Source organism: Cucurbita pepo, chromosome LG14, assembly GCF_002806865.2.
Source record: "Cucurbita pepo subsp. pepo cultivar mu-cu-16 chromosome LG14, ASM280686v2, whole genome shotgun sequence".
NCBI classification, from domain to species: domain Eukaryota; kingdom Viridiplantae; phylum Streptophyta; class Magnoliopsida; order Cucurbitales; family Cucurbitaceae; genus Cucurbita; species Cucurbita pepo.
Genome location: NC_036651.1, coordinates 3239011 through 3261336, shown reverse-complemented (window position 1 = coordinate 3261336; position 22326 = coordinate 3239011). Strand labels below are relative to the sequence as shown.

The 22326-nt window shown below is 37.8% G+C and overlaps 4 protein-coding genes across 4 annotated transcripts; 2 read left to right on the top strand and 2 right to left on the bottom strand.

Annotated features, from left to right (window-relative positions):
* Nucleotides 1–2750: 2750 nt before the first annotated feature.
* On the top strand, nt 2751–10507 carry LOC111810033 (kinesin-like protein KIN-7E). Its single transcript, XM_023696570.1, has 16 exons — nt 2751–3260; nt 3504–3667; nt 3960–4027; nt 4108–4365; nt 4580–4669; nt 4773–4873; nt 4953–5066; nt 5151–5232; nt 5324–5391; nt 5471–5536; nt 5629–5753; nt 6907–7240; nt 7786–7890; nt 7985–9379; nt 9622–9944; nt 10028–10507. The coding sequence occupies exons 4-16, from the start codon at nt 4152–4154 to the stop codon at nt 10353–10355; spliced, it is 3345 nt and encodes a 1114-aa protein (XP_023552338.1). The 5' UTR covers nt 2751–3260; nt 3504–3667; nt 3960–4027; nt 4108–4151; the 3' UTR covers nt 10356–10507.
* A 937-nt stretch (nt 10508–11444) lies between these two features.
* On the top strand, nt 11445–15203 carry LOC111810036. Its single transcript, XM_023696574.1, has 8 exons — nt 11445–11772; nt 11873–11894; nt 12942–12998; nt 13086–13167; nt 14238–14333; nt 14414–14538; nt 14617–14635; nt 14711–15203. The coding sequence occupies exons 1-8, from the start codon at nt 11670–11672 to the stop codon at nt 14954–14956; spliced, it is 750 nt and encodes a 249-aa protein (XP_023552342.1). The 5' UTR covers nt 11445–11669; the 3' UTR covers nt 14957–15203.
* Nucleotides 15204–15743: 540 nt separating this feature from the next.
* Nucleotides 15744–16937, bottom strand: LOC111810037. The gene has a single exon (XM_023696575.1). The coding sequence runs from the start codon at nt 16579–16581 to the stop codon at nt 15910–15912; it is 672 nt and encodes a 223-aa protein (XP_023552343.1). The 5' UTR covers nt 16582–16937; the 3' UTR covers nt 15744–15909.
* A 1517-nt stretch (nt 16938–18454) lies between these two features.
* On the bottom strand, nt 18455–21627 carry LOC111810035. The gene is made up of 6 exons (XM_023696573.1): nt 20966–21627; nt 20628–20790; nt 19917–20093; nt 19719–19802; nt 19145–19226; nt 18455–18961 (listed from the first exon to the last, which is right to left on the bottom strand). The coding sequence occupies exons 1-6, from the start codon at nt 21307–21309 to the stop codon at nt 18516–18518; spliced, it is 1296 nt and encodes a 431-aa protein (XP_023552341.1). The 5' UTR covers nt 21310–21627; the 3' UTR covers nt 18455–18515.
* Between the last annotated feature and the right edge of the window lie 699 nt (nt 21628–22326).

Below are 22326 nucleotides of genomic sequence, written 5' to 3'. Positions count from 1 at the left end.
GCATGAGGTGGCCGGGCCCCTTTTTTCCTTTTTTTTTTCTCTTTAGAGTTAAATTAAATATATATATATTTTTTAATTTCAACCGTACAAGTTTAATTTTGTCTCTTATTATTATTTTTTTCAAAAATAATTTTTAACTTATTATAATATTATAATTAAAAGATTAAATATACGTTCGAAATATATAATTTTGCTATTTAATAAATATTTATTAGACACGTTTAACGTTAAATAGTTTATTAGATACAAAATAAATATTTTCGAATTAGCCCTATAAGTCAAATCTAAAAACCATTGAAACTCAAAAAGCCCAAATAGATAGACTACATCAATAGCATACCTCGTGATCAGGCTCGTGTAAGAAACAACTCACGAGGAAGAGCCAAGGTGTGAGATTCACATCGATGTGGAACTCTCTCCTTAATAGACGCGTTTTAAAACCGTGAGGTTGGGGCGATACGTAACGGGTTAAAGAGTCAAAGACCTAACCTTGGTTAGGCTCGCCCAAGAGAGAGACAACCCGTGTGGTCAGGGTGTGAAAAGAACTGGGTCAGCTCGCCCAAACAAGGCTCTGATTGTTTTATGACCATTACTTGTCTAATTGAAAGCATATTGAACCCTACGATCAGGCTGGNGGAGGATGGTGGTGGGGCATGTGCAGGTCATAGCGGCGTGGACACATGCATGAGGTGGCCGGGCCCCTTTTTTCCTTTTTTTTTTCTCTTTAGAGTTAAATTAAATATATATATATTTTTTAATTTCAACCGTACAAGTTTAATTTTGTCTCTTATTATTATTTTTTTCAAAAATAATTTTTAACTTATTATAATATTATAATTAAAAGATTAAATATACGTTCGAAATATATAATTTTGCTATTTAATAAATATTTATTAGACACGTTTAACGTTAAATAGTTTATTAGATACAAAATAAATATTTTCGAATTAGCCCTATAAGTCAAATCTAAAAACCATTGAAACTCAAAAAGCCCAAATAGATAGACTACATCAATAGCATACCTCGTGATCAGGCTCGTGTAAGAAACAACTCACGAGGAAGAGCCAAGGTGTGAGATTCACATCGATGTGGAACTCTCTCCTTAATAGACGCGTTTTAAAACCGTGAGGTTGGGGCGATACGTAACGGGTTAAAGAGTCAAAGACCTAACCTTGGTTAGGCTCGCCCAAGAGAGAGACAACCCGTGTGGTCAGGGTGTGAAAAGAACTGGGTCAGCTCGCCCAAACAAGGCTCTGATTGTTTTATGACCATTACTTGTCTAATCGAAAGTATATTGAACCCTACGATCAGGCTAGTGTAGAAAATAACTCGAGAGAGAGAGAGCCAAAGAATCGGGTTAGGTCGCCCTACGACCATTACTCGTCTAACCCGAGGCAATAAAAAAGGGCAAAGCACGTGGGTTGTGTTGCTTCAACTCACTTCTTTTCTTCCCTTTTTATGGTCAAAGTTGTGCCCACTCTTTCCATTCCAAACCCTACAATTGCTTGCCTTTTTCTTTGCCTCCCAATATGGAGGAAAATCTATTTAAGGATTTATTTATTTAATATTATTATTATTATTTATTTATTTAATAATTGTTGTAATAAAAATGTCAAAGAAATGGAGCAAAAACAATAATATATATATATATATATATATATATATATATATATATATATATATTTTTTTTTTTTGTAGGGGACCTATAAGACTAATTTAAACTTTTTGAATAAAACAACAGGTCCCACAGTCAAATTGTTATTTACTTATCGTAAGAAATTCGAATAATTGCTTCAAATATAGTATCGAGAAGTACCGAGAGTGGAACCCGATGTCTAGAGGCTTATTAGAATACAACTGGGTGCTTCTCGTGAATTTGAACAATTGCTTCAAATATGATATCGAGAAGTACTGGGTGTGGAACTTGATATCTATAGGCTTATTAGAATGATATCGGTTGCTTCTCGTGAATTCGAACAATTGCTTCAAATATAGTATCGAGAAGTACGGGTGTGGAACTAGATGTCTATGGGCTTATTAGAATATGATCGGGTGCTTTTTGTGAATTTGAACAATTGCTTCAAATATAGTATCGAAAAGTACTGGGTGTGGAACTTGATATCTACAGGCTTATTAGAATGATATCGGTTGCTTCTCGTGAATTCAAACAATTGCTTCAAATGTAGTGTTGAAAAGTACTAGGTGTGGAACTTNCTAGATGTCTATGGGCTTATTAGAATATGATCGGGTGCTTTTCGTGAATTCGAACAATTGCTTCAAATATAGTATCGAAAAGTACTCGGTGTGGAACTTGATATCTACAGGTTTATTAGAATGATATCGGTTGCTTCTCGAGAATTTGAACAATTGCTTCAAATATAGTAATGAAAAGTACTGGGTGTGGAACTTGATATCTACGGACTTATTAGAATGCTACTGGTTACTTCTTGTGAATTCGAACAATTACTTCAAATATAGTATCGAGAAGTATCAGGTGTGGAACTCGATGCCTACGGGCTTATTAGAATACGATTGGGTGCTTCCCGTGAATTCGAACAATTGCTTCAAATATAGTATTGAGAAGTATCGGGTGTGGAACTCGATGCCTACAGGTTTATTAGAATACGACCAGGTAGTGAAGGGTAAAATGGTAAATTGAGAAAAAGCAAGCAACCGAAATGAACCCTTTGGCGCGGCAGTTTTAAATGGAAAGGCAAATAAAAACATAATTTTACGAGCGAAAGTTGCAGATTAACACCTAACCCCGGAAGTCGACGCCATAACCATTCCATCGCCGTCTCTTTCTTCCTCTCATCTCCACCTCATAACGCAGACCCACTGTGATATCCAGATCCAGAACACACGGTCAGAGAAAAACGGAAGACAGAGACTGCTTCCATTCTCGCTCAGACATCTTTTTCAGTGCCTGTAACAGTTCCAGTACCCCACAGTTTGTGATCTTCCTTCTCTGGATTCCACGTTCTTTCAGTTCAGTTTCACTCGACTTATACTGTTTTTCAATTCCTGTTTTTATTTTTCTCTACTTGTTGCATGATTCTAGCTGGAATTCGGTTTTCTGTTCTTGTTTAGCCTAGTTTCTATGTTTCTGCTTTGGATTTGTAACAGAGGATCGGTTTGGTGTAAATTTCTGGACGGAAGTTTCTATCTACTCAACCATTTGCTCCGTTTCTTCGGTCTACGTTGAAATGGTCAAGTTTGACTTCGCGGTTTTCGATTTGTTTTCAATTGCGTTAGTGTAGGTATGCGACATTGCATGATCTTTGATTCTTATCTCTGTTTCGTTCTGGCCATCCGCATTCGGTTTAGCTGGAAATTTGTGGAATATTTCGTTGTTTTTACCTATATTCTGGTAACGCTGTTTCTGTTTTCGCGGAAAATTCGTTATGGTTTTTCTTTTTTGTTTTTGAATTCTGTTGTGGTTTTGTTATTAGCGTCGACATTGAGATAAATTTAGGATAAATTTGGGATAACCTGTGAAACAGCTAGAAGAGGAGAAACCAAGTTCCAATCGTATTTACGGGAATCGAAGCTGGAACTTCCTCTGCCTCCACATCGTAACGAGTATTATCGTGGTTGTGAAGATTTTTTCGGAGGCCACAAACATTCCTTGAGGTTGATTGTAGAATATTCGAAGCTGAGATTAAAGGTGGTTTACAATTATCATATGATTTGGAAAACAATTTAAAATGAATGGGGGAGACTCGAAGTCGTTGACAGTCTGTTAACATGGACCATAATCAGAAAACTCCAAATTGTTTATATAATAGAATAAATTGATGGATGGTTGTTTGTGATCCTGAGTATGCACATGTTCTGTCGATTTTTCTAATAGTAAAAAAGACAGAGAAATCTAGGTTCATGCTTCTGACGAAAACGCTGAAAAAAATGTATGCGAATTTGCACTCAATGTCTGACTCATGATTAGTTTGTTGGTGCAGATCATTGAGGAGGCAGGGCAGTGAGGTTCTGTCGGCCCTACTGCTGCATAAGGTCCTAACATCACTTGGTGCGTTGTTGTGTCTAAATTGTAATACATTGATCGGCAGAAAATAATAGATCCCTTTATGAATAGTCTCAATTTCTTAGTTATTGAAGGTTTACGGCGTTGAAGCAAGAGGAGACGGCGAGAAATGGGCGCTGGTGGTGGCGAAGAGCTAATAATGGAAGAGACAAGTGGGCGTGAAGAGAGAATTTTGGTATCAGTTCGTCTGCGCCCTTTGAACGAGAAGGAGGTTTCAAGGAATGAGGTCTCGGAATGGGAATGCATCAACGACAACACTGTTATATTCCGGAATGCGCTTTCGCTGGCTGAACGCTCCGTGTATCCATCCGCGTATACATTTGGTAAGCCGATGCCTCTTGTAAACATACATCAAATTTGATCTTTTTTTTTCTTGAATTCTCTGTTCTGGGTTTTCATTTTTCAAATCGAGCATGTCCCGAAACAGGGAGTGGTTGAATTTCCCCTATTCATGGCTGCAGTGACGGTACTGAATATTTATTTTTGTCTGTTGTTTTGGGCTCTCGCTGCCCCTTTTTCTTATATGAACGGCTATAGACAGGGTATTCGGTTGCGATTGCTCGACACGGAAGGTCTATGAGGAGGGTGCCAAGGAAGTTGCTCTTTCCGTTGTCAGTGGACTTAACTGTATGAACGAACAAGAACTACTTTTTTTTTCCTATTTGCATTCGATTATTTAACATGAAACTCCACATTTATTTTCTTTCCCATTGTATTTTTGTTCGTACAGCAACTATTTTTGCTTATGGACAAACAAGCAGTGGGAAAACGTACACCATGAGTGGAATTACCGATTACGCTATGGCAGATATATATGACTACATAAAGAAGGTAGATTAAGTAATGGTAATGAATGGTTCGGTATAATATTCTCTTTGATCTAATTTTGTTTTCTTTTACTTTTCTCAAGCACTCGGAGAGGGAATTTCTTTTGAAATTTTCTGCCATTGAGATATATAATGAATCTGTGAGGGACCTCCTTGGCTTAGACAACACTCCCCTTAGACTCCTGGATGATTCAGAGGTAACTAAGCATGTCTATCTTTCCCTCATCTTCTCTCCGAGTACGTTCATTTCATGATCTTTGATTTTTAAGTTATTTTGATAGAGGGGAACCACGGTTGAGAAACTCACAGAGGAAACTCTGAGGGACAGGAATCATTTTAAACAACTTTTATCTCTTTGCGAAGGTAATGGCAGTTTCAAATCTTATCGCCTTTACAAGAACAAGCAAGAACAAGTTTTGTTTGGTTGTATGATGTTATTGGTATATTTTTGCAGCTCAAAGGCAGATAGGGGAGACATCTTTGAATGAAGCAAGCTCCAGATCTCATCAGATTCTTAGATTGGTATTGAAATTGTCGCCTTGGCTGTTGTCAATTCTTATATTTATTTAAAGTAATACTGTTGATTATGCCTGCCTTCCAGACAATTCAGAGCTCAGCTCGTGAATTCTTAGGCAACGGCAAGTCGAGTTCTCTCACAGCTACCGTGGTATAAACACAACGTTTTTATTAAATTGAGAAGCGATGGATTTGATTTAAACGGTGAATAAATAAACTAAATGAAATGATGCATGCATGCAGAATTTTGTCGATCTGGCTGGAAGTGAACGTGCATCTCAGTCGTTATCAGCTGGTGCACGTCTGAAAGAAGGTTGTCACATAAATCGTAGTTTGCTTACTCTTGGGACTGTTATTCGTAAGCTCAGGTACTTCGTGCAATTTTTCTCTTTCTACTTCCATGTTAAGCATATAATTTCCCTTTTTCATTGTGGTTTGATGTGCATGTGATCATTGAATTGTTTCTAACGTCCTTTCAATTGGTCCGCCCAATGTTTCCGGATTTTATAGAGTGAAGAAATTGGAACGGTTTAATCCCCTGACTTTAGAGGAGGCAGCAACTTCTCATTTACCATAGTTTCTTAAGTTTTCAAACAGTATAAACTGAACCTTTTGTCCTTATTAACGACAATTGATTTTCCATTGTCGGTGCCAATTTGGTCAAGGTATAGAAAGGAATCACACGAGGGCCTCTCTTGCCAAAAACAATACAATTGCCTTCACCTTAGCCGATTTAGATATGCAATTCACCTGGAAGATTCATTCCACTTGGAAGTTCTCCCATGGGAACCACTCCCTTCGAAATGAAGCGACTCCAACATCTTCCAGTACTTTGGAGTCTTCTCCTCACTGGTTGCTTGACTCCTCGTTCAGCCTTTTTTTCCTTTCTCCTTCAAACTCCCTCTAGGTTTTGATAACGTCTACTTTGTTATTTCTCATCTCTTCAGCTACTAGTGCAAATACATTTAAGCAATATGGTCATACCCTTTTCCATGGCCAAAATCTTTCACATCTTTCCCACTTCTGACTTAGCTTCCCCGGTTTCCTGTTTCCTTTTTTGTTATCCGTCTTCTCTCTTTGGTCTGCGCACTAGAGAGCTCTTATTCCAGTGGATATGATGACTGATATAGAGAGAAAGGTATGCGCCACAATAAGAAAGTAATAAACTTAACTATTCGAGGGATTGGGAAACTCTCCCCCTTATAGAAGATATTTCTTAACGCCCGTGTGGGTGAAAACCTGCCAGAGTAGATCATATCTTCTTCCCGGAACACAGATTCTTATTGCCAAATCAGAGGAAGGTTAACTGAGGTAATAGCAAACTAACAGTGGGAACTCCTTTTTAAGTTTTATTCAAAGTACAAGGCCAAAATTTGAATGTTTAATAAGTATAGATAAGAAAATAGAATTAGTAAGTGGGGAACCAAACAGTATTTTAAACACGGTCTTTCTATTAGCTTCTTACATGTTCCTCTTGTAAGTTCGCACTTGCTGACATATTGAACTCCTTGTTGGATGCAGTAAGGGAAGAAATGGACATATTCCTTTCAGGGATTCGAAGTTAACTCGTATATTGCAATCTTCCTTGGGAGGCAATGCTAGAACTGCGATCATCTGTACCATGAGCCCTGCTCAAGTCCATGTTGAGCAATCAAGAAACACACTCCTTTTTGCCAGTTGTGCTAAAGAAGTTGTTACTAATGCTCAGGTAAACGTAGTTGTGTCTGATAAGGCTCTAGTGAAACAATTGCAGAGAGAATTGGCAAGATTGGAAAGGGAGTTAAGAAGCTCTGGACAAACTTCTGAAAGACCCGATATCACATTAGTTAGAGAAAAAGATCTCCAGATTGAGAAGGTAANTTTTTCTTTTTTTTTTTTTTTTTTTTTTTATCTTTTGCATGTTTTGACATTGAATTTATGACTTATCATTTGTAACTTCATAATCTGTTCAATTTAGCAGATTTGGATAATTCAAATTCACATGTTAGTTTGCGATCAATTTACATCAACTATATGGTGCAAGTGACATACACATAGCTCCCTTAAAAAAATTATATAGGTAGAAAATGACTTGGTGCGAAAGCTCTCTGATGTTATTTCATCGTCAATAGGTTGCTGCTATTTTTTCTGGGACATGCTCTGGCACAATAAGAAAAAATTACTCCACAAAACCATATTGAAACAAAAAATGACTATGTTTTAGGGTTAGAGATGTCCAACTTTTTCAGGCATAATAAAATACTGCAATTATATGGTTAGGCTTGTGTTTATTCACCATTTTATTGATATGTTTTGTGCTACCATTAGAATGCTCTCTAACATTTACTTTCTTGGAGGGCAATAGAGTGATACTTGGTCTAAGTTATTCCTTTGCTCTTCCTTGTTTGTCTCGTCATGCAGCTCAAAAAGGACTTAAGTGAGCTTACCATGGAACGAGACCATGCTCAATCTCAGGTCAAGGATCTGCTTAAAATGGTTGAAGAGGATAAATCTTCAATGCCATCGGTATGCCATTTTACATTTTGAATAAATCATTCTGTTGTGCCATGATAAAAAAAAGCTTATTTATTTGATGTTAAGTTATTTGCATCTTCTTCAGCCAGATTTGGATGATCAGTACCCAAGATTACGGGCGCGGTCTTCCTGGGACTTCGATAGTCGCCCATCTGAGACAACAGTAATGATAGATTCTCAAATCCTGGGTGATGTTTCTGGATCTTTTGATGCATCTCAGTATTCAGGTGGACAGAGCACTAGTTCTGATGATCATTTTGTGCATCTTGTTGAAGTTAAAAAGGACGTCCTGCTAGGTAAATCCCCTCCACAAGTATCCTCGATAGTTCCCTCTTTGGTTGATACCCAATCATATACGGAGGAGGTAGAAGAACTGCCCTGTGAGAACTCCGAGGATATCTGCAAGGAAGTGCGATGTATTGAGATGGAAGAATCAAGTATGAATAGATACTTAGTTTCTACCACGTCAGATTCTAGCCCAGAAAGATATGTTGATTCTACCACTCCGTCTCCTGTACCGAACACAACAACCTCGAACGTAGCTGATAAAGAGCAAAGTAACAAATGGAAATTAGAATCATACCCTGCAGAAGAAGATAGCAAGCCTAACAACTTCAGTCCCTTCTATGTAATCCCATCACCAGAGAAACCTTCTCCATGGAATATAGAGAAAAATATGAGTAATTCTGGACGATTAAATCCAATAGAATCATACCCTGCAGACGAAGATAGCAAGCCTAACAACTTCAGTCCCTTCTATGTAATCCCATCACCAGAGAAACCTTCTCCATGGAATATAGAGAAAAATATGAGTAATTCTGGACGATTAAATCCAATAGAATCATACCCTGCAGACGAAGATAGCAAGCCTAACAACTTCAGTCCCTTCTATGTAATCCCATCACCAGAGAAACCTTCTCCATGGAATATAGAGAAAAATATGAGTAATTCTGGACGATTAAATCCAATAGAATCATACCCTGCAGACGAAGATAGCAAGCCTAACAACTTCAGTCCCTTCTATGTAATCCCATCACCAGAGAAACCTTCTCCATGGAATATAGAGAAAGATATGAGTAATTCTGGACGATTAAATCCAACTAGGAGTAGAAGTTGTAATGGCAGTCTTATGAGAACCTTATCTACAGAGAACATCAAGGAAATCCAGAGCACACCACCAATTTGGTTTGGAGAAGACTTCATAGGGAGACCTGAGAGTTTCCGTGCTCCATTGAAATATGATGTTGAGACTGAGAGGTCGTCAGTAACTTATTCTCAAACTTCCCAGATGAGTGCTTCCATAGACGAGCATTGTGAACAGAATCTTGATGTTTTAGAAGACGACAAAAGTGATGCGACCACTCCAGCTACAGACCTAGAACATGACCAGATATCCAACCTTGAGAGAATAAATCAACTTCTTGATATAACAACGCAGATATCCAACCTTGAAAGTGAAAAGCATCTTCTTGATGCAGCGGTGAGTACTTCTTTGGTCTACGTGTCCTTTATAATAATCTAGTGTATGGATGCTAAATATTTATTCTATTGGAGATAAAGCTCTATGAGTTTTTTTTAAAGCACTTAGAAAGTCAACTCAAACAGGCCCACGTTAAAATAACCTTAAATAAGGACTAGATCAGTTGTTTTACTTTCTTCAATGCATTCCTATACGAATGTTTTTGGAGGATTTTTGTTTAACATGTTTGTCTCGTATTCTAGGCGCTTGGGGATAAACCAAAGCCCTTCGAACCTGCGAAGAACGTGGAAGACGTCGGCGTGGATCCAATCCATAATGACGCGATAAGTCCTTCAGAATGGCCTTCGGAATTCAGAAGGCTTCAAAAGGACATAATTGAACTGTGGCATATTTGTAATGTCTCATTGGTGCATAGAACCTACTTTTTCCTTCTATTTAAAGGTGGTGATCCAGCTGATTCTATTTACATGGAGGTAGAGTTCAGGAGACTATCCTTCCTCAGGGACTCATTTTCTCAGGGAAATCAAACCGTGGAAAATGGCCAAACACTGACACCAGCATCGAGGTAAGCTAAATGCAAATCCAATCACATTTTCCTCTAAAATCCACCTGGTCTGTTCACTAAAATGAAATCCCTTCTATGATCAGTCTGAAGGCGCTTCACCGGGAGAGGCAAATGTTGTGCAGAGAAATGCAGAAGAGGCTCTCAAGGAAACAAAGAGAGGCCCTATTCACAGAATGGGACATTGAATTGGATTCTAACAACAGGAGATTGCAATTGGTTCACCTTCTATGGAATGATACAAAAGATATGGATCACATAACAAAAAGCGCAACCGTTGTTGCAAAACTTGTTAACTATGTAGAACCAGATCAGGCCTCCAGAGAAATGTTTGGTCTTAATTTCACTCCACGCCACAATGCTCGAGCGATCCCCTCCTTGGAGACAAAGAGTGAAGGTTGTTTCATAATGTAAGCTTCTCCCTAATTGTTGTACAGATTATGTTGTATTCTTTGATCCTTACTTGGATATTTCTATGTTACTCGATCCATATCCATTATTAATTTAATTGTAAGGAATGTGCCACTACGTGGACTTATTCATTATTCATTGTGTAATTTTTTTTATTCTTTTCTTATTGGAGTATCTGGTCGTTACTAATTACTGTGCTATATTTTATCATTAAACTTTTGGAATATGTTGTAACTGGCTTTGATTTTCTAAGCTTAAGTCGATAAAATATGACATACCTTCAGATTGTAGGCCAAAATTCAGTGTATTAAGGGGTTACATTGTAGTTTTGTATATAGATAGAACCTATTTGGTGTAAGTTGTGTAATTTTTCTATATAATGTAATATAAATACAACATGTTAATTTATTATAATCTTATTTGTTTGTCAAGATTTGTTAAAAAAGATTTCAACCCTTTAAAAAAAATTAGGTGTGGTAATTTTTCTCGCTAAAATCTATAATAAAAATTTACTAATTTGAACCTATTTCAACGGGATAAGATATGTTATAGTTAACCAAAAAAAATTTACTAATTTGAACCTATTTAACAGGATAAGATATCATATAGTTAACAAAAAATTTACTAATTTGAATCTATTTCAACTAGATAAGAACAAAAATTTACTAATTTGAATCTATTTCAACTATTTACTAATTTGAACATATTTCAACGGGATAAGATATCTTATAATGAACAAAAATTTACTAATTTGAACCTATTTCAAATGGATAAGATATATTATAGTTCACTAAAATTTACTCATTTGAATATATTTCAACTGGATAAGATATCCTATAGTTAACTAAAATCTAAAACAAAAAGTTACTAATTTTAACATATTTCAACTGGATAAGATATATAGCTGACCAAACGTGTTGAAAAAAGAATAAGAATTATTTTAAGCAGTTGAATTTCTGGTTTCTATTTTTCTTGGCGAGTTTTGTATTATTTTTTTGCCCAATTGATATATGTTATGCAGCCGACACATTGTTTTACTTTTATTGTTTCTAGATTTTNAAAAAAAAAAAAAAAAAAAAAAAAAAAGCGTGAAATTTGGTTCAGCCTGTTGTACAGTTGTACCAGTCTAGCTGTTTTAATTTGAAGCTTCCGGTGCGTGGTGGGCCGTCTTCCCTCCTCTTCGATCCTCGAAGAATCCCCTCTGCCCTAGAGCCTCTTTTTCCCGACTTCTCTACCACGTTTGTAGGCTTCGTTCTGATTCTTTCAAGAAGTTTCAAGCGCAATTTTACCTTTGCTGGAAATCTTTGTAGTGCAGCCATGGCAGCGCAGCAGCAACAACTTGATAAGATGCAACTCCGCCAGAGTTATCGTAATCTCTGGCACACTGACCTTATGCATACTATTCAGGCTGACACTCCCTGTAAGTTATCGCTTTCTTCTGTCTCTCTATCTTCGCATGTTTCTGCTGTTCTTCGCCTGATTTTGTTTACTTTCTGATGAGGGTTAATCTTTGATTGCAGATTGCTGCCTTGCGTTGTGGTGGTGAGTGTGGTGGTTTTTTAATTTCTTTTTTTCTGATGTCGTGTTCTTCTTTTACTTCTTCTTGGAATTTACTCGTGGATCTGCTTTATTCGCGTAGTTCGTTTATCTGTGTTTATTGAGCTATTTGCTTTCCATTTCATAGGGGTTTTGGCTTGTCTTTTCTCCTTGATATTCTGATTGTGATGGGATTGTCTTGCCTCTTTCCAGATCTTGATTTTCTGGATAAATGTAGAGGCGTTGACTCGTTTTCTTTTTGCGTTGACTTGGTGGTGATTGTGAAATTTTTATGATTGCGCTGATGGAATTTCGTAGAGCCGATGATTTGTCTCCGTCCCTAGCTCCTATAATCTGCCTCTGATGGCATAACAACGATTAGACTCAATTGTCAAACCAAAGTCTACGACTCATTAGTTATGCAATTTAGAAGGGTCAATATCCTTCAAATCAACGTCAATTGAGCAAATTGAATTTAATGAGTTTAATCAAAGATTGTCTAACATTAGATGAACCCTTGATAGGAAATATAACGGTGTTTAGTTTGCAACTAGTTTAAGGTGTTGATGGTGTTGTAGGAGATTATCCATCTTTGCTGTTTCTCTCTACACATTTCATCCCGACGAGGCTTCGGGGTGGCAAGGATCTAGCGAGATTACTTTGTGTAGTGAAGGATTAGGTTACTACTAAAGATTTTTACCTTCAATTTGAAAATGGGATTGCCATTATTCATTAGATGTTCATCTCCTCATGTGGTGTTTGGATAAAAGTGGGGAATGAAAAATGGAAATCTTGCTACTTGTGTTCATGAAATGGTTAGGAAGATACTGTCGAAGTGAAAAGATGATTGTTGTGGGTTTATATTGGCAGAGGTGGAGTTTTCACCCGTCTTTGGTGCAAAGTAAATTGCGCCAACATCTCTTTTTCTTTACATCCCAGAAACGTAATTTTTTATTGAGCCCTATCTGTGAGAAATCATGAACTTTTATTTGTTTCTTTAAAAGCCAAAGCACTGGTTTCATGTAGTAACTGCATGTTTGTTCCATCTTGTAGTGGGCCTTGTGTATCATATATGCTTCGTAAGAGAGCTCTATATAATGACATGTCAAGGTAATTCATTTTGTTTTATTGACTTCCTAAAAAGTTAGGATGTGATTTGGTTTTGTTGAGTGAATTTCATGTTTTCTTTTTCCATAGATATGTATGCTGTGCAGGCTATATGCCTTGTAGTGGCAGGTGTGGAGAAAGCAAATGCCCTGAATTTTGCCTTGGCACAGAGGTACACAAATTTTCATTTGGAATATTTTTATTTATCTAATACTTGCTTTGGAGTGTATGTGTATCAATAAATCTTATGATTTTCCAGAATAAAGTGGATGCGTGCATTAATCAATGGTACCACAATTTTTTTTATGTTCGCTTACCTTTAGGAAGTGAAGAAAACAAAACCTATTGTCCCTTTTGTATTGGACGTGATGTGGCCTGAGAGTGGTAGGTATCTGTGGATTCTTATTGAACTTCATCCAAAGGAAAAAATCTGAGAAGCATAATGATTGTGAGATTCTACATTGGTTGGAGAGGGGAACAAACGTTCTTTATTAGGGTGTGGAAACCTCTCCCTAGTAGACGTGTTTTAAAAACCTTAAGGAAAGTCAAAAGAGGGCAATATCTGCTAGCGGTATGGCTTTGGCGGTTACAAATGGTAGCAGAGCCAGACACCGGGCGATGTGCCAGCGAGGAGGCTGAGCCCAAAAGGGGGTGGACATGAGGCGGTGTGTCAGCAAGGACGCTGGGTCCCAAAAATGGGTGGATTGGGGGGTCCCACATCGATTTGAGAAAGGGAATGAGTGCCAGCAAGGAGGCTGAGCCCAAAAGGGATGGACATGAGGCTGTGTGTCAGCAAGGACGCTAGGCCCCGAAGGGGGTGGATTGGGGGGTCTCACATCGATTTGAGAAAGGGAATAAGTGCCAGCAAGGACGCTGAGCTTTGAAGAGGGGTGGATTGGGGGGTCCCACATCGATTTGAGAGGAGAACGAAACATTCTTTATAAGGGTGTGGGAACCACCTCTCTCCCTAGCAGACGCGTTTTAAAAACCTTGAGGGAAATCTCGAAAGGGAAAACCCAAAAAGAACAATATCTACTAATGGTGGGCTTGGGCTGTTACAGTGATTTTGATTGATTAAATAATAAACTTCATTTCTCGACATTTGTGTTTGATCCGGTTCCAAGTTATATGTTCACGGATTGGAAAATAGCATATTTATGTGCGGTTCATATATTAGACATTCCAAATTTATTCTTGCTTTCAGCACCACAACAGTTAATTAATATATGTTCGATCTTCAAGGTTTTCCTCTGCTTTGGGAACTCAGTGGCTTCAACTCGGTTCTTGTTGCAAGACGAATTCAACATACAGACAACACAATGTGACAATTGCATTATTGTATGTGCTACCAGCTCTATCTCTCAATTTCTCTCTATAATTCTCAGTGCGTTCTATTTATGCATTCTCAAATTATTCAGGGTTTTATGTTCTGTCTACAACAAATAGCATGTATATTTTCCATCGTTGCAATGATAGTAGGAAGTGAAGAAATTCAAGAGGCTTCTCAGCTACTTTCTTGCTTGTCTGATATGGTTTACTGCTCGTAAGCTCACCCCTTCCAAATCTTGCTTATTATTCTCCGCATTCATGCTCAAGATACTAATAATTCTTCTTTCAACAGGGTTTGCGCATGTATGCAGGTAATGAGTGAAAGGATTCTTCAGGTATCAAAATTTAAATGATAAATCATTAGCTAATTGTGTGGTGGTTTGCAGACTCAACACAAGATTGAGCTGGATAAGAGAGACGGCATGTTCGGACCGCAAGTAATGGCAGTGCCTCCTCCTCAAGTTATGTCTCGGATCGATCAACCGATTCCTCCCTCGGTCGGATATCCACCACAACCTGCATATGGACAGCCCTATAGTTATCCTCAGCCTCAAGGCTATCCAGCTCCTGGCTATCCAGCTCCGGGCTATCCACAATCAGGTTACCCCCCCACTGGACAGCCCTATAGGTAATGTCTGCACTCTTCCGCAGATACCTTAGTCATATTCATTGTGATTTTCGTCGGAGTTCGTCGCTCTCACTTGTATTTGTTGATTTGTAGAATGATCAGTACAGGTTACATGATGTGATGTCGATTAAAGAATGATTTGAATTTGTTAAGTTTCTCTAATTTGGAACTTTTTTTTCTTTTTTGAGGGATTGAATACTCTGATTAGCTGTTTGCAAAAATGGAAGTATTGAATACTCTCATTTTTTCTTGTTTTCATGGTTGAGGCAGCAAGCACATGCTTGAAAATAATAGTGTTCAATACAATAATTGTGTCGGAATTCAAACCTATCATTAAGTTATGCTGCAATTTTGATGTCGTGAATGAAGGTCACCGTGTAAAGGGTTCGTTTGCCCCTGTTTTCTAGGCTTCATGATGGTCTTCGTACCTCTAGATATCCTAGATATCTCGCTCTTGTACTCAAAATGTCTAGATTACAACTGCTCTTAAATCTATGATGACTTAAAAGAAAGTGGCCGAAATGAACTAAGATTTTGTTATAGTATTTATGGATGCTGCAATTGTGATGTTGTGAATGAAGGCCGACCATGTAAAGGGTCCGTTCGCCCTTGTTTTCTAGGCTTTATAATGGTCTTCGTACCTCCTTTAGATATCTCGATATCTCATACTCATAATATCTAGATTGGAATGAACTAAAATTTTGTTATAGTATTTACGGTTTCAAACCTATCAATCCTTAATCACGAGATGGTATGTTGGTATGACAAAAATAATAACGAACACAAACATGTATCATATTTAATACCCGTTTCTATCGAATATGTAGCTAACATTAATACATATCCATGTTAACATAATAATACACATATATCAAAGTTTGTATACTCTGTATTACATATAAGATATGCAAAAGGCACAATTAACAAATGGGAAGAAAAAAAATTACTTGTTTACTGTTAGATCTCCAGCAAGCCGCCACTTTTGGAGGAAGCGCTCGGAGTAGCATTGGCGGTGGTGGAGGACAAACTCCAGTGATCGGAAAACGCCATGGACGACGAAAAGCTGCTGCTGGTGCTAGTACTTCCACATTTAGCCACAGTCCTTACGCTCTCAATCAACTCCTGAGTGTGACCTTCCTCCTCCAAAATCTCCACCAATCGCTTCGGACTAATCACCAATTTCACCTTCCAAACCCCCCCGCCGTTCTTCTCACTGCTCCTCGAAAAAACCTCCGTCTGTGACCTCCTCAAAACCCCCTGATAATCAAACGACATTCTGTACGGCGCCATACCCGCCGCCGCCGCCGTCGCCTCCGGTACACTATTCGACCTCACGTGCCCCTCACGCGCCCTTATAATTCCCATTTCCCCTTCTTCTGTCTCTCCTCTGTTTCTTCCCCTGTTTCTCTGAAGCAAGTAGTAGGATTTCCCCGGAAGCAGCTCCTCGTTGTGCGGTAATGGGTTCCAAAAAAGATCGTGGCTTTTGAATATTCCATAGCCGGGAAACTCATCAGCGATGCACCCGACGGTAATCGGAGAACCCAACTCCATAATCCCGCCGTTGGACGTAATTACCTTGATTTTCCCCTGAATCTCACCAGACCCACCGCCGAATAAGCAGTTCCCCATTCCGATAAACACAGAGAAGCTCTGTTCTACTCTGTTCTGCTCTGTTCTGCTCTGTTCTATGAGATTGAAGGCCTTTTTTGGGGTATAAATCGGAGGGAAGGGGAATTGGGAAAATGGGTGTCGGTGGAGAAGGTTGTTTCTACCCCTTTTCGTTAAGAAAATGAATGGCGATGGATTTATAGAGGAAGAAGATTGGGATTATGATAGTGGAAACAAAGAGAAAGATGCGAAAAGAAAAAAAGGAAGAACAAAGAGTGGGATTGGGATTGGAGTAAAATTATGTTGGTGTTTTGTAGTGGCGATGGATGGATGGATGGATGGATGGATGGCTGGATTTGTTCTGGATTTGTTCTTGATTTGTTCTTGATTTGTTCTTGATTTGTTCTTTCATGTTCATTCATGTTCTTACGCGGAAACTCACATTTATTTTATTTGCTTCTCCAACTGTTTTTCATGCATATTTTTTTTCCCCACCCTAAGGTCTTAGACTATTTAATTCATTTTATTTCCTTTCTTTTTATAACTTTTTAGTCGTACAAATTTGAACCTATAATCTTTATTTCCGGAATCGATAAAAAATAAATAAATAATTTTTTGTTTGTACTCGTATATCTTATTCATCTACGTCATTGTCAACTTCTCCCTACTCGATAATTATATGTTATAAGCCGTTGTTGTTGCGTTCTTGCTTGCATCACATATAACACTAATTTTAATATCTCAAATCTTGCTTTCAAGACTCTCTGCCCGTTCTCTAAAATTTTCTTGTTCAACCAGGGCCAGAGGCTCAAGTATACGTCGGTTGGCTATAGGTGACGCAAGAATGAATTGGCTTAACTCACTTTTTGCTGGTAAGTGAGTACAGCATAATCAGTTTATTTTTTATTCTTTCATGATTTGTGTCTTAATTTTAAAAAGTCATCTATTAAATTTTTAAATTTTTAATTTTGTGTTCCATAGACATTTGAATTTTAAATTTTCGTGAATCTACTCTAGTAATATATATTTGATAGATCTATCTATTAAACATAAAATTAAAGGAAGACGAATACATGAGTAAAATATATTTTAGAAGATTCTTTATGGCAACTTTGTCTTCCCGAGAGTGGAACTCAATGGACCCGCATGTTTCCTAACACACTTGTTTTAATTAAAAACAAATTGACTAACTTTCGCGATCTCGGAATACTTCGTTTTTTTCAACTCCGTGAAAGAAAAGAAATAACTAGTAAATATTATATTTTGAATTTTATTCTATTTCAGTCCCTATACTTCCAAAAAAGAGAATAAAAATAAAAATAATTTAGTCTATTTTATTATTATGCCCAATTATATCATATTTTTTCTCGTCACAAAATGTCTATATGTTGTAATCTAATTTTCCATGTTTAAATTTAAAATTTACCGAACAGTAATTTATTTCATATTTTTTTTAAGTAGTAGACTATTTTTTTTTAATTGGGTAATAAATAGAAATTCTTTTTGAAATAATCAAATTACTTTAAAAAATTAAAATCATTTTTAAAAAAAATTGTTTGAAAAAAAAAAAAAAAAACTCCAAAAAGTAGTTTTGAAGGCACTCCCTGATTAGCGGGGAGTGCTTTGGGGTTGACAGTCCCATGCTGATGGTACCACAAATTCAAGAACTGATACTCACTTTGACAAACCAACTCAACTCATCATATGAACACAACCAACTGATTTCATTAAGACCCTACACATTTCTGGTTGCTGCTTAAAGACATTTCGTTTCATTTCTATGCCCCGATAACGTCGGTTTTTCTTTTCTCCGTCCACCTACGTGGTATTGACATTCTATTCTCTTTAAATCCGGGACAAACACGAACGCAAAATATAAACAAAAAGCTATNGGGGGGGGGGGGGGGGGTATTGTGATCAGGACAAAATGCTTGAGCCTGCTAGCTAGCATCAGTTCATAATCTTCTACCAATCTTGGCGAACCTTCTGCCAATTCCAAATATGACTGCCTTTGTTAATAGTCCACGGTCAATGGTGCAGGCTAGAGCAATGGCTCCACCAACCACGAGCAGTTTGGGAATGTTCTTCCGAGCTGGTTTTTCTGATGAGTTTGAACTTTGATCCTCCATGGAACCATTGTGGGAGCTGTTTTCCAGAGATCTCAAGTAATCTACATTAACTTTGGTGTTGATTTGAGCCATGAAGGCACAGTGTGGTACCGACGAACTTGATGCTCTCTCTTTTTGGTATGCTCGTAGCCCGGGATCGATCTTTTTAACAGTTCCCCACATTCCTTGACGAACTCCGAGCTTGGCAATTTCCCAAGGGATGCCCATGTCTTCGTAGTGAAACAGTATAACCTCGCATGCAGTTAGCTGTCCGTCCCCCTTCTTCGATTCAGCTGCTCCGATATCCAATCAGAGTAAGAAGATAAAAAATATGAGGAAAAGTGTGAAGGAACTAACTTCCAAGTAGAAAAGAAAATAAGGAATAGAAAAGGGAGAAGGATTCACATTCCCTTCTGTTGCAACAACACAACAGGACAGCATATTGTGCCTTAACATAAAGATGAGAAAATAGTTACCTGCACGAATGCACCAGCTCGAGTAGTACAAATCAACCCGTCTTGGTTTGTTGCATCTCGGTACAGAGGAACATGGTACACTCTAAACAACGAAAAATATATCGACGTGTTATTGCCAGAAAAGTAATTAGGAAAAATCTCGAGGAACAACAGTCATTAGAGCACTTCTCCAAGCAAAATCTACAGACCTATTCATGAGGCCTAGCATAGATTCGATAGACGTGACACCGAGTTAAGAGGAACAGTGACTAACTAAAATGTCCCGCTATCACATTTACCGGTTAACTAATGAACTAGAATTGGATAAAACCTGATTATAATATCAACACAAATATACCCTTTTAGGGTCAACACGCAGATCGTATTTCCATTCATCACAGAGATAATGATTTTATGCTACAACTTTTCGAACGTCACAAAAGGACAGGGGTGGGGGAGCGCGCACGGAAGGGTTAATGTAAGAACCAAACATGGCTCAATCAAGACGATACGAGGTTAGTCAGAAAGATAGTAACAAAGAAGGAGACATGGACACGATATCATGCCAAGAGACACGGATGATTACAAGTTATACCTTTGTGACGCAGTAATATGATCGCCCTGCTTCCCAGATTCGTCGCCCGATTATATACTCTCTGTCACTACAGAAGAAAGGAAACTGAACCACCAAAGAAAAAAGGAAAAAGCACATTAAAACCGCGTCACCACCGAAAATAAAAGGGGGGAATATAGCATTCACTAGCAGAAATAGAAAAGAAAACAGCTGCCTCACCTTGCGCACCCAATGAACTACCATGGTTCCTGTTGTTGGGCATTCTGCCAAAGTTCTAGCAGATATGAGCATGTCATCCCATTTTGACCGAAACTCGTCATCCCAAAAGAACTCCCTCACCATCTCCGGAGTTGCATTTTCATACACAGTTCTACTTCTATATTGTGGCGGTCCAGTCTGGTAAGGCCACACACAAACACAAAATAGTACAGTAAGTAAGCTACTAAGTGTTACGTGTCGCGAAAATGGACAACAAAATCAAGGCTGATAAAACAATGTAAGACAGTAAGACTGCAATGATCATTTCATTTTACTTGAATATCATACCTTGATCATTCATAGATGAACAATAATTCAATCGGTTAAACATATTAACTTTAATTCAGTTGGCAAGCTAAGAGCTACATATGAATCTCAACAATATTTTACTTAATAATAACCGTGGCTTAAGGAAGCAAGGAGGCTCGCGGAACACAGTAAGATAATGCGACAGATAGCTAGACATACAACAGGAAAACTAAACTAAGAAGATGGATAGACGGTTGTGAGAAGAGATCACTACTCTACGCTGCTATACAGACCACAAGAACAACAGCTACTGCGCTACACTCGTTCCTAATCGATTTATACCATACCAAGATGCAAGGTATCTCTGTTATATACAACCATTAAAAAACAGCATTGAAATCATTGGTAGCAAAGGGGGGCTACCTCAGGATCTCTTCTCCATGCTTGATAACTCATATTCGAAGTAGAACGATCCATCATTTGAATCCACGCGGGTCCTCCATCTTTCTCTTCAACTAGCTTCCATAGGTACTCCAAATCATCATCATTCACAACTTTCAAATTTTCTCCTTCAAGTTCTAACAAACTGAGCCACAACAGAATCAGATGTTAGAAATGAATATCAACAAAGGATAATCCAATTTTCAATTCCAACCCACCAAGTACCAAAACTAAACTTAACCAGCTACAATTTTACTCTGTTTAAAACAAGAACAACAATCAATCCACTGAATAATTGCTTGAAAGAACAACTAAACAACCTCGAGTCAGAATCAGAGTTCGACGGCGAAGAGGAAGTTTCCTTCTCATCTTTTCCATCAAAGGAGCTAAGTAAACAGCTAGGCATCTGCAAGTTCAAGGAATTGAAGCTCGGAATTGACCCCAACAACGAGAAGGAAGTCGACGTCGACTTAGACTCATCCGAACCTGAAGAATCCAACATTTCTCGTCCCAAATTAGCCCATTTCGGTTTCCAAGTCCACCCCACCAAAACTCCAACAATAACCGCAATCCAAAGAGGAGCAATCAACACCATAAGCTCGCCAAGCACATCAACAATTCTGGGTTTCCCCAAAATCTCCGACAAAATCGAAAGCAAAGCCATACGAATCAAGCAAAAGAAAAAAAAAAAAANAAAAAAAAAAAAAAAAAAAAAAAAAAAAAAAACCCTCCAATTTAATCAAACAAATAGGCGTCAAAGCACATAGATTAATCGAGGGTTTCAAGAGAAGAAGAGAGAAACAGAAAAGAAAAAACGGTGGGCTTCACTCGAAATCAATTCCAATGATTACAAGAAGGCGCAAATGAATATAAAATGAATTCAGAAAATGGAAGAATAAGAAGACGAAGATGAACGATTAGATTTAGATAACAGTTTGTGAGAGTAGATGGAAGAGATAAGGAAGAAAACAAGAACTTGAGAATGGCTGTGGATAAGGATTCAGAGATAGCGGTAGAGGAGGATGCCCTTAAGATTGCCGTAGGCCCAAATAATTTTCATTTAATTTTTACAATTTATTTTAATTATTTATTTCTATGGTTCATATTATATGTTAATATTTATATACAAATGTATTTATTATTATATTGAAGAGTTCTAAAATAATATTAACATTTGAGGCCATTTTCTCTTGTTGGAAAACGACAATATATGCATTGACAATGAAATTATTTAAATTTCATTTTTTTTTTAAATATATTCCAAAAATTAAATATCTCCTTCTATAGATTTTTTTTTATAAAAAAAACCCGTGTAATTGAGGTCGGTATGAGTTACGGCTAAGCGAAGAAATCAAATGGGTGAGAACCGAAAGCTAGCTTATGAACGTTGGTTGCAGTGTCTCGATGTTATAACTTGGAGATTTAATGTCTGGCTTAGAACGCTGAAAAACATGGCTTGATGAGTGGAATTTTTTTTGTTGTTCTTTTGTCTTTTCTAGACCGTCTTTAGGTTTGGAATATGTGTTGGGGCTGGATGATAACACGCTCCAGCTTGATTGTTGTAATTTTCCATGTCCAAGATTTAGAATCTAATGGTCCCGACATTCTCTACTTACAGATCCACTTCTAGCCGATATTGTCCTCTCTGGGCTTTCCCTTTCGGGCTTCTCCTCCAACCTTT

Coding starts and splice junctions, on each gene's coding strand:
- LOC111810036 (XM_023696574.1), top strand. CDS start 11,670: ATGGCAGCGCAGCAGCAACAACTTGATAAGATGCAACTCCGCCAGAGT. Junction 12,999..13,085: donor CTATATAATGACATGTCAAG/GTAATTCATTTT, acceptor CTTTTTCCATAG/ATATGTATGCTGTGCAGGCT. Junction 14,334..14,413: donor AATGTGACAATTGCATTATT/GTATGTGCTACC, acceptor CAAATTATTCAG/GGTTTTATGTTCTGTCTACA.
- LOC111810037 (XM_023696575.1), bottom strand. CDS start 16,581: ATGGGGAACTGCTTATTCGGCGGTGGGTCTGGTGAGATTCAGGGGAAA.
- LOC111810035 (XM_023696573.1), bottom strand. CDS start 21,309: ATGGCTTTGCTTTCGATTTTGTCGGAGATTTTGGGGAAACCCAGAATT. Junction 20,094..20,627: donor CATGGAGAAGAGATCCTGAG/GTAGCCCCCCTT, acceptor TGGCCTTACCAG/ACTGGACCGCCACAATATAG. Junction 18,962..19,144: donor GAGCTGGTGCATTCGTGCAG/GTAACTATTTTC, acceptor ATATCGGAGCAG/CTGAATCGAAGAAGGGGGAC.
- LOC111810033 (XM_023696570.1), top strand. CDS start 4,152: ATGGGCGCTGGTGGTGGCGAAGAGCTAATAATGGAAGAGACAAGTGGG. Junction 5,233..5,323: donor ACTTTTATCTCTTTGCGAAG/GTAATGGCAGTT, acceptor ATATTTTTGCAG/CTCAAAGGCAGATAGGGGAG. Junction 9,945..10,027: donor ACACTGACACCAGCATCGAG/GTAAGCTAAATG, acceptor TTCTATGATCAG/TCTGAAGGCGCTTCACCGGG.